The 16,483-nt window shown below is 47.3% G+C and overlaps 2 protein-coding genes across 2 annotated transcripts in view; both read left to right on the top strand.

Moving 5' to 3' along the window:
• Positions 1-6,228, top strand: part of KRI1 (KRI1 homolog) — a 23,779-nt gene extending 17,551 nt beyond the window's left edge. Inside the window, exons 16-19 of the mRNA XM_083719142.1 lie at positions 678-808; positions 2,390-2,454; positions 2,917-3,012; positions 4,227-6,228. Coding sequence (XP_083575268.1) covers positions 678-808; positions 2,390-2,454; positions 2,917-3,012; positions 4,227-4,656 — 722 coding nt within the window. The 3' untranslated portion in view covers positions 4,657-6,228. The remainder of the gene's footprint in view (positions 1-677; positions 809-2,389; positions 2,455-2,916; positions 3,013-4,226) is intronic.
• On the top strand, positions 6,013-16,455 carry LOC310834909 (galactose-3-O-sulfotransferase 3-like). Its single transcript, XM_083719432.1, has 2 exons — positions 6,013-6,748; positions 14,127-16,455. The coding sequence occupies exons 1-2, from the start codon at positions 6,630-6,632 to the stop codon at positions 15,265-15,267; spliced, it is 1,260 nt and encodes a 419-aa protein (XP_083575558.1). The 5' UTR covers positions 6,013-6,629; the 3' UTR covers positions 15,268-16,455.
• Positions 16,456-16,483: the final 28 nt, after the last annotated feature.

A 16,483-nucleotide genomic window follows, 5' to 3' on the forward strand; every position in this document is an offset into this window, starting at 1 on the left:
CTTATCTATTTAAAATTTATTTGTAAATACTCAATAAACTATTTCCATTCTTTTATAAGAAGTTTGCTATCTTGATTTCTTATTATTCTGGTAAGTTTTGCCATTTCTGCATATTCCATAAGTTTTTGCATCCATTCTTCCTTTGCTGGGACTTCTGCTTCTTTCCATTTTGGGGCGGGTAACATTCCTGCTGCTGTAGTAGCATACATAAATAAGTTTCTTTTTATTTTATTTTTTAAAATATTTTTCTTAAATTTTATTTAACAAATTTAAATTCAAACATTAAACATCCACACCATCATTTAAGCTTCTCTGAATCCTTCAACTCCCCTCCGCCCTTCCATGGTTACAATTATCAATCTTTTTTCCAACTGCGTCCCTTATATTCTTAATTTTTTTTAGAGAATATATTATTATTTTTTAAAAGAAATAATCCATTTTTACCATAGCTTTTCGTATATTACAAGCATTACTGCAATCCTGCCAAAGTTTTTAATTGTTAACAGTGTTCTCTTAAATACATTGTAGATTTTTTACATTGGGGAAAAATATGCATCAATAAGTTTCTATACAATTTAGGTATTTCTGTCCTTATAATTCCCCAAAGAAAAGCTTCTGGTGTGTTTGTTTCGTTTTTTACAAAAATTATTTAAAACTCTCTCTCTTTCTCTTTGCAGAGACAAAGACCTTTGAGCAATACCTAGATGAATTCTACCGCCTGGACTATGAAGACCTGATAGGGGACCTGCCTTGCCGTTTCAAGTACCGAACCGTGGTCCCCTGCAGCTATGGCCTCTCGACCGAGGAGGTGGGTCACTTTACCTTTTTGCAGAGACTGAGGCGGATTTCTTTTCTCCCACTGGGGTGGGGAGGACTGTTGTCTGTTTTGGTAATACAGCGGTACCTCGGGTTACATTCACTTCAGGTTACATACGCTTCAGGTTACAGACTCCGCTAACCCAGAAATAGTGCTTCAGGTTAAGAACTTTGCTTCAGGATGAGAACAGAAATCGTGCTACAGCAGCAACAGGAGGTCCCATTGACTAAAGTGGTGCTTCAGGTTAAGTAGTTAAGTACGGACCTCCGGAACGAATTAAGTTCTTAACCTGAGGTACCACTGTATATTAGATGAGATCCAACAAACTGAAGCTCAATCCAGAGAAGATTGAGGCACTGTTTGTGGGCGGTTTGGTAGACTGGATGGATGGAAGATGACCTGCTCTTAATGGGGTTACATTCCTTTTGAAGGAGCTGGTATGTAAGCTTGGGGATACTTCTGGACCCATTGCTGAGGTGGCCTCAGTGGCACGAAGTGTCTGTTTCGGCAGGTGGCCCACAGATGCCCCTCTTTGGACAGGGATTGCCTAACATCTGTCATCTAAGCTCACGTAACCTCCGGGCTAGATTATTGCAATACGTTCTACATAGGGCTGCCTCTGAAGACGATTCAGAAATTTCAGCTGGTACAGAATGCTGCAGCCAAGTTGCTCAAGACCAGGGGTCAGCAACCTTTTTCAGCTGTGGGCCAGTCCACTGTCCCTCAGACCATGTGGTGGGCCGGGCTATATTTTGAAGGAAAAAATGAACGAATTCCTAGGCCCCACAAATAACCCAGAGATGCATTTTAAATAAAAGCACACATTCTACTCATGTAAAAACACCAAGCAGGCCCCACAAATAACCCAGGGATACATTTTAAATAAAAGGGCACATTCTACTCATGTAAAAACACGCTGATTGGTGCAACATTCGGACTGCCTCACCAGAGTGGTGCATGCTCTGGTTATCTCTCACTTGGACTACTGCAATGCTCTCTGTGTGGGGCTACCTTTGAAGGTGACCCGGAAACTACAACTAATCCAGAATGCGGCAGTTAGACTGGTGACTGGGAGTGGCCGCCAAGACCACATAACACCGGTCTTGAAAGACCTACATTGGCTCCCAGTAAGTTTCTGAGCACAATTCAAAGTGTTGGTGCTGACCTTGAAAGCCCTAAACGGCCTCAGTCCAGTATACGTGAAGGAGCATCTCCACCCCCAACGTTCTGCCCGGACACTGAGGTCCAGCACCGAGGGCCTTCTGGCAGTTCCCTCCCTGCGAGAAGTGAGGTTACAGGGAACCAGGCAGAGGGACTTCTTGGTAGTGGCACCCGCCCTGTGGAATGCTGTCCCACCAGATGTCAAAGAGAGCAACTACTTCCAGACTTTTAGAAGACATCTGAAGGCAGCCCTGTTTAGGGAAACTTTTAATGTTTGATGCATTACTGTATTAATATTTTGTTGGAAGCCTCCCAGAGTGGCTGGGGAAGCCCAGCCAGATGGGCGGGGTATAAATAATAAATTATTATTATTATTATTCAAATAAGAAATGAATGATTCTTTCTCCCTAGATCCTGGCAGCTGATGACAAGGAGCTGAATCGCTGGTGTTCTTTGCGTAAGACCTGTATGTACAGGTGAGGCACGGGAAGGATGCTGTGTCTGTCTATACTGCAAAAGTGAATAAAAGTGGGGATCCTGCTGTGTGCAGTGTGGCTTGGGGACCAGGACTCCTGGGAACTAGCCCAGTTCTGGTTGTGCTGGTCGCCGCGACTCGTGCTTCAGTTTTTTCGAAGAATTCAAGATTTTCTGGCAAGCGACAATGAACAAAGGGGCCTGCGAGTTTGGGAATGGGGCGGAGGTGTCGGCTTCTGAGTCACAGAGCAGCTCCACCGCAGCTCCAGTCTCTAGCTAAGAGGAATCTTTGCAGACCTCTTGGTTTTTGGGGGGTTCTGCACCTGCACAAGGCAGCTGCCATGCTATTGTCTACAATGAGATGGTTTTGTTCCTTGCTCTTCCCCTCCCCCCCCATCAGGGTGGGAAGGCAGGGGAGGAGGGCACCTTTCATGTGACACCTGACAGGTGTATTCTCCATGCAGGTCTGAGAAGGAGGAACTGCGAGACAAGATGGCCTATGAGCAGAAAGGCCAGAATACTTGGAAGAAGAAGCAGGTTCTCAAATCCCTTCAGTCAGAGTACGTTCTCTATTCTATATCTATCTATATTACTATTTTATTTGGTTTCAAGATTGCATTTTAACACTCAATAATTATACTCTTTCAATGCTAATGACTTTCTGCTTGTCCATCCTCAAAGTTCATAAATATAATTTCACATAACTGCATTTTAAAGTACCCTCATGTCAAGCTTCATCCTCTTTAACAGGTTTCTTAATATAATCTACTATTTTTCCCCTTAAACTTCAAACCCCACTGTGGACTTCATGTATAAAGAATTACTTTTTAAGTCAGGCATGTCTAAAGTCCGTTTTGGGGGCCTAATCCCGTCCACCGGTTGGTTTAATCCAGTCCCTGTGGCAGTTTATTTCCTGAGGTAAAAGCCTAAAAAAGGCCAACAACTTTGCTCGGCCCTCACAGCCCTTCGCATCATCAAATCTGGCCCTCTTTGAAAAAAGTTGGGACACCACCGTTTTAAGTAAATTTGGCAAGGGTTTTCCTGTCCTCTTTGCAAGGATCTAAGCTTGAGTCTCTTATCGGTGCCATCAGTTTGGTCATATCTGCGTATTCTTTGATTTTTGTCAGCCATTCTTCCTTGGATGGTATTATTTCCTCCTCCCCCTTACGAGCATAAAGATTTCTTGCCACTGTGATTACTGTATTTCTCGCTCCATAGGGCGCACCTAGTTTTTAGGGGGGGGGAATAAAGGGGGGAAAATTATCCCCCTTCCCCACCCACGGGGCTGGGGCGGGGGAAGCCCGAGCTTCCCCCAACCCCAGCCCCCAGAACAGGCTGCTATCCGCAAGCCTTCAGAGCCCGAAGGCTTGCGGATAGCTGCCTGAAGCCCGGGGAGTGCAGCGGGAGTTGGTTCTGTGCTCCCTGGGCTTCAGGCTGCAGGCTGCTCTCCGCAAGCCTTCGGAGCCCGGCGGGAACTCCCGCCGTGCTCCAAAGGCTTGTTGATAGCTGCCTGAAGCCTGGAGAGTGAGAGGGGTCGGTGCGCACCGACCCCTCTCGCTCTCCAGGCTTCAGCGAAAGCCTGCATTCGCTCCTTAGGACGCACACACATTTCCCCTTCATTTTGGGAGGGGAAAAGGTGCGTCCTATAGAACAAAAAATACGGTACATTCCCTCCTGAGGCCATCTCTTTCACTCTGCAAGGCAGCAATAGCCCTCCGATATCCGCACGAAGTGTTTTTGTCCTGTTCCATTCATCCGTTTGCTCCCCTTTCAGGCCGGAGGAGCCAGAAAGCGAAAAGAAAACACCAGGCAAGAAAGGAAAGAAGGGCAGGGACGAGGCCAAGCGCCAGGAGCTGCCTTCTAAAGAGCTGCAGCCGCCCAGCGCCGAATGCGAGGAAGAACGGCTCCTGCTTCCCAAGGGAGAACCCGGACCGAAACCAGCGCCAGCCACAAGCAGCCGGGTGGAGACTGCCACTCCACAGGACCCCTCTCCTGCCCTCCCCAGAGTCCAGAGGCCGAAGAAGAGAAGCAGGAAGGGGGTGGCGCGGGTGCGGGTGGGCTGCTTGGAGTTCAGCCGCCAGCGACTCCAGGCCTACGGCCTCAACGCAAAGCGCCTGCACTTCTGCCAGCTTCTCCGCGAGAAAAGGCGGAGGAAGCCTAAGGAGGGCACTCAAGACCAGGCCAAGAAAGCAGCTCAGGCCTGAGCTATCCTGCTGCGGCTCACCTTCGGAGCAAAGGTTTTCTTTCCTTGGACAAGCGACCTGTTTGATGGCTGCAAGCGATGGCCCAGAAGGTAGCGCTTGGTACCTCTGGGCTTCAGGGCAGGATTTGTGCGGAAGAATGATTCAAATACATTGCCGGTTGATACCTTTGTCCCTCTTGGCATTTTGTATCGGCTCAATTGCGTCCTTCTGTTCGTCTACCCCAGTGTTTCCCAAATGGATCTCCAGCTGTTTTGGACTACAGTTCCCATCATCCCTGATCGCTGGCCCTGCTGGCTAGGGATGATGGGAGTTGCAGTCCAAAAGCAGCTAGAGACCCAATATTTGGGAAACCTTATTGTAGCCTTGTAAGTCTGGGCCCATCACAGTGTCTGTTTTCTCGTCAGTCCTTATACAGCATCCAGACCATTTCTTTCCAAGACCTGATTGGGCTTGGTTAGTTTCCTGTAAAATGCAGTTGCAGAACCAGCTGGGTCCCATGTGGATTGGCAAAATGCTCTCAAAACCTTTCAGTGCTCCTGTGACAATAATGAAGCATTCCTCTCTTTTTCTCTTCTTCCTCTTCTTCTTCTTCCTCATCAGTATGGGTAGGAGGTTGTTGGTGAATAGCTCATTAATTTGTCCTTTAATATCTCTTGAATTCCACTATCTCTTTCTGCAGGGACGTGGGGGCCTTTAATTCCTGGTTTCTTTTTCCATTTTATTTTTTGGATAGCTGAATAGCAGTATTTTTAAAAGTGGGGGAAGGAATCGTGAATTAAAACCCACAGAAACTGATGCTGACATTGGGGCAACGGAGAGGCTGTCACCAATTGGCTACCTAGCTACTTGTTGGGAAGCAATAAAACCAGGCTGTGAACATCACCAAGGCTTGCTTGAGAGTTAAAATTACAGAAGGCTCATGGTTGTGAGGGAAGGGCATTGCTGGATGATCTGCTAAAATGAGTACTATGTGGAGCCTTCATTTTAATTTTGCCTTCACCTAATTATAGAAAATCATGGGCAGTGCAAAAGTGAAGCAGATAGTATTAGATATCTAGTTTCAAGTTGCAAGCAAGTCCTGCAAGCTGTTCTCCTTTTGTAATTTGTTCCAAAAACCATTCAGGACGAAACTATTTACGTACGCAACCACGGCTGCATGGACTCTCTTAGCCCAGAAATGGAAAGATGGTACAACTCTGAGCAAAGAAGAGTGGCAAGACAAAATTGCTGAACTATGCCGAGATGGCAAAGCTTACAGGAAAAATTAGAAACCAGGAAGAGGAGGTCTTTAATAAAGAATGGGGAAATTTATAATTCATTTGAAAAGCTGTTGTAAACAATTACATATGTTGGTAGGATTGGCAGAAAACTTGTAGTAAAGAATTGAACTATGGATTGACAAAGGATTTATAAGATATAGATTTATGGTAGAGGTGCAGAGGGGAAAATTGTTACATTAAGATCCACAGTTGGGGGGGGTGAGTCAGAAGGGCTTATATGTTTATGTGTTTAACTCATTTGTTTATGCAAAATAGAAAAGGCAAAAATAAAATTTGTTTAAAAAATCAAAAACCATTCAAGAGGCTATGCTCAAAATAAGATGTACATATTTTCTTTGCGGGAAGGGCAGGAGGGTCCAGAATTGGCTTCCACAGTCACTTGAAGACTCCCTGTTAAGACTGTGATCACGGAAGACAATCTTACTCGGCCACAAGTGGTCACCAAGGAAAAGAAAATATAGTTAATGAGAGGCGAGCAGATCAGGAGCTGTGTGCCCTGGACACTCGATCACTCATTCACACATACAATCTGCAAAACAAAGGTGGGATTCAATCTAGACTCTGTTCAGCCCATCTGGTTGGCTGGACTACATGAAATCAAAAGAAATCTTTTCTTAACAAACCACAGAAGGCAGGCCTCTCCCGCTGGCTTCTCTAGTTTGTGACCTCGAGAGAACTTGCTAAGGCAGCTTGATGCTGGCATTAAACATGTCCTTGGGATCTGTAATCCTGAAGTGGGTGTATTGCTCCACAGGGGGAGGCCAGGGCAGAATGCAGAGAGGAAAATGCCACGTAGATGGGACCCAGAACAGGTCAGTTTGGTTCTTGAAATTCAACACGTAGCATCTTTTATCGGAGGGCTGCTGTGCGCCGCTTTTCCCTGAGTGCGTTCTTATGCTGTGGTGAGGCCACTAAGTCTTTTAACTTGCCTACAGCTATGCATTTTGTGTTTTTTATATTGAGATGTGCTCTTGTGCACCACCCTGAGGCCTGCAGGTACAGGGCGGTATACAATTTTAATAAATAAGAAGAACAACATCTAGAAATGTGTGTCGGGACTAAACAACCGACAAGCTTCTTTTTTATTCTTAGATTTATTTTGACAAAGTAATAATCATAAATTAGAATAAAAATGTGCACCCCACCCCCAAGACCATTCCATTGTAACCAACCTCCCAAAATTTCAACACCTCTTGCAATAGTTTTACCCCTTTCCATTTTAACGGTACAAATCCTACAAACGCCCTCTATACCTCCTGAAAATAATTTCTCCTGCATATTCCCCCATCTTACCTTAATGGCACATGTTAACTTATCATTAATAACTATATTCCCCACCTCTTTATACCATTCTTCCCTGTTATATTTTGCTTGCCCCTTCCTAGCTATCATAATCCATGCAGCTGTGAATAAGTTTGTGAGCAAGTCCTTCATAGCCTGTGAACCTTCCACCCCATCGTAAACTGATGATAATGCTACCTCTGGACTTTTGGTCAGCTTTAGCCTACCAACTTCTGAAGCGCTTTGAGAATGTGCATCGGAATCAGTTCTGCTTCCAGGGAGCTGGGCAGCTGTGGGATCCTGGAGCTTGTGCTGACATGAAGGTGGAAACTGGGTGTGGTGCTTGGGTTTGGCAGCAGGAATGGGGAACTGGTGACAAGAACCTTCCCCCCACCCAGCTGCTGTTGGGCTCCAGGCCCTATTCTCCCAGACCATGCTAGCTAGGACTGTTGGGAGTCTGGAGGACCACACAATTCCCACCAAATCTCTCTTTTTTATATATATTTATTAAATTTTTCATTTTACAATTTAAAATACCGTACTCGTTTTACATCCTTAAGATATCAATGACTTCCCTTCTCTTTCCACGGTTCATTTTACATACCATAAATCCCTGCATATTTTACAAAAACTATACCATTCAGTGGGACGCAGGTGGCGCTGTGGGTTAAACCACAGAGTCTAGAACTTGCGGATCAGAAGGTCAGCAGTTCAACGGGGTGAGCCCCCTTTGCTCAGTCCCAGCTCCTGCCAACCTAGAAGTTCAAAAGCACGTCAAAGTGCAAGTAGATAAATAGGTACCGCTCCAGCGGGAAGGTAAACGGTGTTTCCGTGGGCTGCTCTGGTTTGCCAGAAGCGGCTTAGTCATGCTGGCCACATGACCCGGAAGCTGTACGTTGGCTCCCTCAGCCAATAAAGCGAGATGAGCGCCGCAACCGCAGAGTCGGTCACGACTGGACCTAATGGTCAGGCGTCCTTTTACCTTTATACCATTCAGTATTCCATTATAAAAAGGTAAAGGTAAAGGTACCCCTGCCCGTATGGGCCAGTCTTGACAGACTCTGGGGTTGTGCGCCCATCTCACTCAAGAGGCCAGGTGCCAGCGCTGTCCGGAGACACTTCCGGGTCACGTGGCCAGCGTGACATCGCTGCTCTGGCGAGCCAGAGCCGCACACGGAAACGCCGTTTACCTTCCCGCTGGTAAGCGGTCCCTATTTATCTACTTGCACCCAGAGGTGCTTTCGAACTGCTAGGTTGGCAGGCGCTGGGACTGAGCAGCGGGAGCGCACCCCGCCGCAGGGATTCGAACCGCCGACCTTTCGATCGGCAAGTCCTAGGCGCTGAGGCTTTAACCCACAGCGCCACCTGCGTCCCATTATTCCATTACAGCATCCATCAAAACTTGTTTACGCTGATGAATTTATCTTCATGCTGCCAGCGTTTTCAGCTGTACACTGTTATTTCCCATATATTCAATAAACGTTTTCCAATCTTCTCTAAACGTGTGTTCTTCTTGATTTCTTATTCTATATGTTTAAGTATCTGAGTTGTGCATATTCTGTCAACTCATTGGGATCTCATTCGTTTTCCACTTTGGGGCTAACAAAACACGGGCCGCAGTACAGTCGTATCTTGGAAGCCGAACGGAATACATTCCGAAAGTCCGTTTGACTTCCAAAACGTTTGGAAACCAAAGCGCAGCTTCTGAAGCTCCTGCAGCCAATTGGAAGCCAGGGAAGCCCTGCCGGATGTTTGGCTTCCAAAAATAGTTCTCAAACTAGAACAGTCACTTCCAAGTTTGTGGCATTCAGGAGCCAAAATGTTCGAGAACTAAGCTGTTCGGAAACCAAGGTAGTTGGTTTAGCATACATAACCTTTTTTGATTCCCACCAAATCTCAGCACTCTGGTTTTTTTTTTTTTTTTTTACTGAAATCATTTCTGTCGCTTGCAGCCTTGCAGGTATTGGTTTCTGCTTCCTTCACTGTGCAGCGAAGTGCTTGTCACGAGACAGGTGTTTACATTCCACAGTCAGCGTACTGTTGGGCTTCCCACGGGAAAGGGAGACTGGATGTGACGTACACTGGTTTCCTGTTTTTTTACAGTTCTCTCTGTGTTTCCGAAGAGAGAGGAAGCTTCTCTGCTCGCAGCAGAAGCAAGATGCATGTATGTAATCTCTCAGCTTTGAAGTGTAAATAAAGTAATGTAGAGTATGTGGCACGTACTGCTCATTATTCCACTGCGTAAAAGACTCTGCAAAAACAACAATTTTCAGGGCACCTTTTCCAGGACCTGGGGCGCCTGTTCCCTAAACTGCCCATCTCCCTTTTCTGATGCCTTTCAGATAACACGAAACCCTCCGCACCCAGGGAGGCTGCGTTACTCCTTTGCAACTCAGTCTGCATTTTATTCAAAACTTGGGGCAAGCGGCTGGGTTATTTAATAGGTTTTGGGTACCGCCTTGCACCGGGTCAGGTAAGATGTGTCATTCCTTAGCCTCTCACGAAGGGGGTCAAGCTGCTTTCCTGTCCTTTGGGTCCCCCTCCTTAAGAAGCCTCAGCCCCCTGTGCCCAACAGCTGCGCTCTTGAGGCCGGGAGACTTTGACGCGTCAGATCTTCCATCTGCTTGTTTGGCTGCTTCGTATCTCGTAATAGTCTGTGGAAGTTCTGAGCCGCTTTAGGGAGGTGAGGCGAGGTAAGACACCCATTGACTGAGAGGCTTAACTTGGCCACTGGGCAAAAAGCGTGATTTGGTGACTATTCGGAGCTGAGCTGCGCTGAGCGTGGGGAGCCTCTACCCCGGGCCCTGAAATTCCAGAGGGGTGCTGCCTTGCCTAACCACTGCTCTGAAGATGAACTGCTTTTGCCTCTCAGTTGCCATCTGGAGACACCGCTCCTTGCTCCTGGGTGCCATTTTCCTGCTTCTGCTTCTGCTCCTCAGGCAACTGACCAAGCAGTGAGTATTGGTATGTGGGGTACAAGGGAGCTTTGTAGAGAGAACTGTCTTGGTACTGGTACGATCCTGACCTTGAAAGACCATTGCTCACCTCTCTGCTTGATTTCTGAAAAAGGGGTTCAGAGCCAACGCAGAAGAGATGTGTTTTTGAGCAGGTGTTGCGGAATAACCACAGCCAGCTCCTTGAATCTGGTCCCAGAGGGAAGGGTTGCCAGTCTGCAAGAAATGTATTCCATCCTCACTTTTGTGTGTGTGTGTGTGTGTTTAATAAATACACCCCTATCCTGCTCTTCCTCACAAAGCAGCTCAGGGCACGATTAGAAATTAAGCCTTGTGTAAGAAGACCGAGAAATAAATTAGTCCTTGGTACTGAGGTATCCTTAACAGTTGCTCTCTGCAAAACTGCCTTTTGGGTTTGTTGGTTCTTTTGGATAGCTCTAGAGATGGCACTCTGTAATTTTCTGTTCCAAGCATCCAGATGGTCTCTTTCTGGTCCATGTGTGGAGCTGGTTGTTGGCCCAGCAGTTCTGTAAAAGGCTCTGCAATTTATCACTAGGTCGATTCATTACCCCCTCCATCTTTCCTTGAGCAATGTATTATTTCTTTTTTTAAAAGTGCCAAATAAAACTCTGAACTTTCAGACAATATGGATAGATTATAGAGATAGATAGATGATAGATAGATAGATAGATAGATAGATAGATAGATGATAGATAGATAGATAGATAGATAGATAGATAGATAGATGATAGATAGATAGATGATAGATAGATAGAGATAGATAGATAGATAGATAGATAGATAGATAGATAGATAGATGATAGATAGATAGATAGATAGATAGATAGATAGATAGATAGATAGATAGATAGATATAGATAGATATAGATAGATGATAGATAGATAGATAGATAGATAGATAGATAGATAGATAGATAGATGATGGATATCTAAAAGGGTCCACAGCTCCCTTGACCAACTCCATTCTTTCTGCAGCACCCCTGTGGGGCTCAGGAGCCCAGTTATGTCACCCCTTTCCCACAGAGCTGGCAGCCTGTCACACCTTTTTGAACACCCTTGTCTAAGGTTCCCTCAGCCTCCTCTCCCCTCTCCTTGGGAGTCTTCTGGGCAGCCGCTGCTGCCGCCCCAATCTCTGAGCTGCCCCCCTGCCCCAAAGAGAGGTGCCTTCTCACACTGCCCCACAGGGGCCTGGGAAGCACCCCCTGGCCAGCCTCAGAGGCACCATTCACCTGGGGAGCTTGTAGTCAGGGCCGCTGCAACCAACAGCTCTGCAAGCTTTGGGAGAGAGAGACGCAAGAGGGCATCAAAGGAGGGAGGGAAGGGAAGAGGGACAGAGGCCAGTGTTGCCCACAGCACCCCTGACCATCATTCAAGACACCCCAGGGTGCCATGGCACACTGGTTGAAAACCACTGATACATAGATCAGTGATATTTGCGTGTCATCCTTGTGCAAGGGCCATGCTGAACTTCTTTGTATAGTTCCAGTTTTAGTATATGTGCTGCCGACGCAAGTAGCAGTCTCAAGTTAATTGAAATGAAGATGCACCCAGCAGCTATTGTAATGAGCACAAGCAGCCTTGTGTTGGGTGTGCCACCATTCTCTCTGCAACACAGCTCCCTGCCTGGATTGGGCCATCTGAATATGGGGAGAGGGCAGTGTCGGAAGCTATAAAGTTTTGCAGATTACTTCCCCATTTAGCTTAAAGTGGCGTAAAATGGTTCTTTTTAAAGAGATGTTATTTTTACCCTTTCCCCTTAGGGTAAATTACAATACTAGAGAGCAGTGTAGTTCACCCCAGCTCTGCTCCTGGGCTCAAATTTCTGTCTGTGGAGGAGAGCAATAGAAGCTTGCTGTCAGGAGCAATTTCTTTGTGTGAAACCAGTTTATCTGGCTTCCAACTTCTAGATACCCAGTAGATCAGTGGTAGGAAATGTGTGGCCATCCAAATGTTGGTAAGCTCCATCTCCCGTCAGCCCCCTCCCCACCATGGCCAAAGAGTTGTAATAGATGAAAATCATGCTGTGTGATAAGCCTTCCAAAATCCTCTGCCTTAGGGTTTACTTAACCAAGAGATTGATGAACCCAGGCATTCCCAAACTTGGGTCTCCAGCTCTCTTTGGACTGTCAGGCTTTTCAGGAATAGCAATGCAGCTGCACAGGGTATCTGTTGTCATGGATATGGGGAATGGGAAGTATCCAGGTAGGATTGTCAAAGGCCTGTAATGTACACAAGGGACTAGTTTATGAGCATTTAGCACACACCCTCCTGAAGGCATTTCCCAGTTACTAGCAGAGCACAGAACTTAACACGTGGCATTGTTCAGTCCTGACCAAGAAGCCAGAAACATTTTCTCTCTGTCTTTCTTTGGCAATAATTCATGCACAGTAAGATTGTCTTCCATGAACACAGTCTTAACAGTGAGTCCGTAAGTGACTGTGGAGGCCAATTCTGGATCCACATGCCCTTCCACAGTGGGGAACATAGGTTTCTGGGCGGGAGTTGATCACGGTGAGGGTTTGCCAAACATGTCTCCTCTTAGCGTGTTTTTCCCTTTCGTCCTGAGTTTGAGCATCAGCCCATGACACCTTTGGTAAAGGCTGGTCTCCAACTGGAGCGCTTGCAGGCCAGTGTTTCCCAGTTGTTGGTGTTTATACTACATTTTTAAAGATTTGCCTTGAAAAGAGTCTTTAAACCTCTTTCGTTAATCCACTGGCGGAGAAAGAGGAGTGGGGGGGAGAGCGCACTGCCCCCGGCAGCGCGATCCCGGGGGGGTGGGTGCCATTGTGGCTGCCTCCCCTCCCACACTGGGTGCCACACCTCCACAGGACATGCGTCACGCCCCTGCGGGCAGCACACCATGCCCCTGCCTGCTCTCTGCCCCTCCCCCCCCCCCCGGTACCAGAGCTTGAAGCTTCACCACTGTGTTGATCACCAGCATTACACTTTCCATTTTAAAGTTTTCTCTCTAACCCACTCAAGACAAGCTTCAGATCATTTCTGGTATGTACAGCAAGGAGTTTGGCCATTCAGCCATCACCGAGGGGCAGAGTAGTATAAAGTAATCCCAAGGCTGGTCCTACTTATACATTATCCTTAAAGTGACTAGACAGATGATTACAAAAATATCCTAATACCCCAAAGACCCCTACCCCAAGCTGTGCCAAAGTAACTGTGCTGCTGTGTGCCTCTTGCTGTGGCACTCCGGTCTAAACCACTGAGCCTCTTGAGCTTGCTGATCAGAAGGTCGGCAGTTCGAATCTGCAATGGGGTGAGCGCCTGTTACTCTGTCCCAGCTCCTGCCAACCTAGCAGTGCAAGTAGATAAATAGGTACTGCTGCAGCGGGAAGGTAAAAGGCATTTCCGTGCGCTCTGGTTTCCGTCACAGTGCTCTGTTGCGCCAGAAGCTGTTTAGTCCTGCTGGCCACATGACCAGGAAAGCTGTCTGTGGACAAACACCAGCTCCCTCAGCCTGAAAGCGAGATGAGCGCCACAACCCCATAGTTGCCTTTGATTGGACTCAACTGTCCAGGGGCCATTTACCTTTTCTTACCTTTGCTAGTAAACTCCTGGAGAGCATTGTAGTTCATGCCAGCTCTGTTCCTGGGCTCAAATTTCTGTCTGTGGAGGAGAGCAATAGCAGCTTGCTGTCAGGAGCAATTTCTTCATGTGAAACCCAGTTTGCCTGGCTTCCAACTTCTAGATACCCAGTAGATCAGTGGTAGGAAGCATGTGGCTATCCAACGGTGTTTCCATGTGCTCTGACTTCTGTCACAGTGTTCCGCTGCTGGCCACATGACCCGGAAAGCTGTCTGTGGACAAACACCGGCTCCCTCGGCCTGAAAGCGAAATGAGCACCGCAACCCCATAGTCAGCCTTGACTGGACTTAACCATCCAGGGGTCCTTTACCTTTTCTTAAACCTTACCTTGCAGAGAAATATTGCGGATCAGCCCTGCAGAAGAACTGCTGAGTCTGCATCGGAAAAACGCATCCACTCGCTCTCTGGCTGTTCAGCAGCTGCAAGGGAAGCCGGGCTTGGAAGAGCTGGTGGGCCTTAATGTTGTCTTTCTGAAGACCCACAAAACAGGTGGCAGCACGGTGCAGAACATCCTCTTCCGGGCTGGAGAGCGGCGGAACCTGACCGTGGCCTTTCCGCTCTATTCCTACCAGTTTGCCTACCCAGAGGCCTTCTCCAGGACATTTGTGGAGGACCTCCCCACCGGGGCCACCCATTTCAACCTGCTCTGCAGCCATATGCGGCTGGCAGTTGGCGAAGTCCAGGCGGTCATGCCGCCACACAGCATCTTCCTCACGATCCTGCGCCACCCCATTCAAACGTTTGAGTCCGTCTTCTACTACTACCTCAATGTCGTGCCTGCCTTCCAGATGCTGGCCAACCACTCCAGGCCGCTGGTGGCTTTCCTGGAGGCATCGGATCGCTATTACGATGCCAGGGATGCCAGCAATGGGCTGGCCAAAAACCCCATGGCCTTTGACCTAGGCCTGAACGCCAGTCAGGAAGAAGCGCTGAGCGGCTGGTGGCTGGGAGAGCTGGAAAGGCTGAATCGGACTTTTCAGCTGGTGATGATCGCAGAGCACTTTGACGAGTCGCTCCTCCTGGCGAGAGAGCTGCTGGGGCTGGACATGGAAGAGCTGGTGTACGTCAGGCTCAACGTGCGCCACAAAGAGGGTGAGCCTCTGCCCAAGGCACTGGTGCAGAAGATCCAGGCCTGGAACTGGTTGGACATGCAGATCTACAGGTTTTTCCAGGGCGTTTTCTGGCACAAGGTGGAGCGCTATGGCTACATGCGCATGAAGAGGGAGTTGGACGCCTTCCATGCGCTGCTCAGGGAGACGGGGGCCAGGTGCCTGTCAGGGGAGCCTGTAGGACCTGAGCGCATGACCGATGAGCTGCGGCCTTGGCAGCCGGGCAGTGTCACCATTCTGGGCTACAGCCTCAAACAGAACCTCACCTATGCCCAGTACAACGGCTGCTTCCGTATCATCCTGCCTGAGCTCCAGTATCACACTTACCTCTATTACAGACAATATGGGAGGGACATGCGCCCTTAGTGGGTTCCTGGCTATTATTTGGGGGATATTGGGTGCAATTCTGCTCTCCTCTCTATCCCTTGACCTCACCTGTCTTACTCATTTGTTTTCCATTGGTTCTCTTGGGTACGATTCCTGCATTGCAGGGGTTTGGACTAAATGATCCTAGGGATCCTTTCTGACTTAACACCAATTATACCCCACCCATATGACTGGGTTGCCTGAGCCACTTTGGGCAGCTTCCAACCTATATAAAAACATAATAAATCATTACACTTTAAAAAGCTTCCCTAGACAGGACTGCTTTCTAAAGGTTATATAGCTACTTGATATCTGATGAGAGGGTATTCCACAGGGTGGGTGCCACTACCAAGAAGGCCCTCTGCCTGGTTCCCTGTAGCTTCACTTATTGCAGGTAGGGAACGGCCAGAAGGCCCTTGGAGCTGGATCTCAGTGGCCGGGCTGAATGATGAGGGTGGAGATGCTCCTTCAGGTATACTGGGCCGAGGCCATTTAGGGATTTAAAGGTCAACACCAACACTTTGAATTTTGCTCGGAAATGTACTGGGAGCCAATGTACTGTAGGTTTTTCAGGACCAGTGTTATATGGTCCTGGCGGACACTTCCAGCCACCAGTCTAGCTGGACTCGATGGCCCTTGTGGTCTCTTCCAACTCTATGATTCTATGCCACATTCTGGATTTGGTGTAGACTCTACAACTAAGCAAATGTCAAAGATTCTCCTGGATAAAACACTCGATCCATTTCAATCTAGTGCCCTGCTATACAGAGACAGAATCCAAGCCTTTCTTGGACGACCAAAGAGAATTGGCTTTTCTTCTACAGTTCTCCACAACATACTGTTGTGAACAGGGATTTTCAGATATGAAAGATCAGAAAAGAGAAAGGCTTCTTTGTGCTGATGAGTGTTTGTCTCAAATTGAGATTACCTGACAAATGATTACCTGACAAAAGCAAGCTCACGCCTCTGATTGAGTTTGTATACCTACTTGAGGGACATTTGTAAGAGGCTTGTTTATTATTATATTATATTCATGTTATTATGTAGCTGCACTGTTTTATACTCCCTGGATGTCCCATGATCGTATTATAAAGTAGTTGTGTTCTATGTTATAAATCAAGCACTGCTAGTTGTCTATTTTTGTTTTCCAATGTATTTTTTATCAATTAAAAAATTGGAGTGCTGCAAGCAAATTTTTATTCTGAAAGTGTGGTCC

The sequence above is a fragment of the Podarcis gaigeae genome (assembly GCF_964106915.1).
Source record: "Podarcis gaigeae genome assembly, chromosome: 17".
Lineage (NCBI taxonomy): Eukaryota > Metazoa > Chordata > Lepidosauria > Squamata > Lacertidae > Podarcis > Podarcis gaigeae.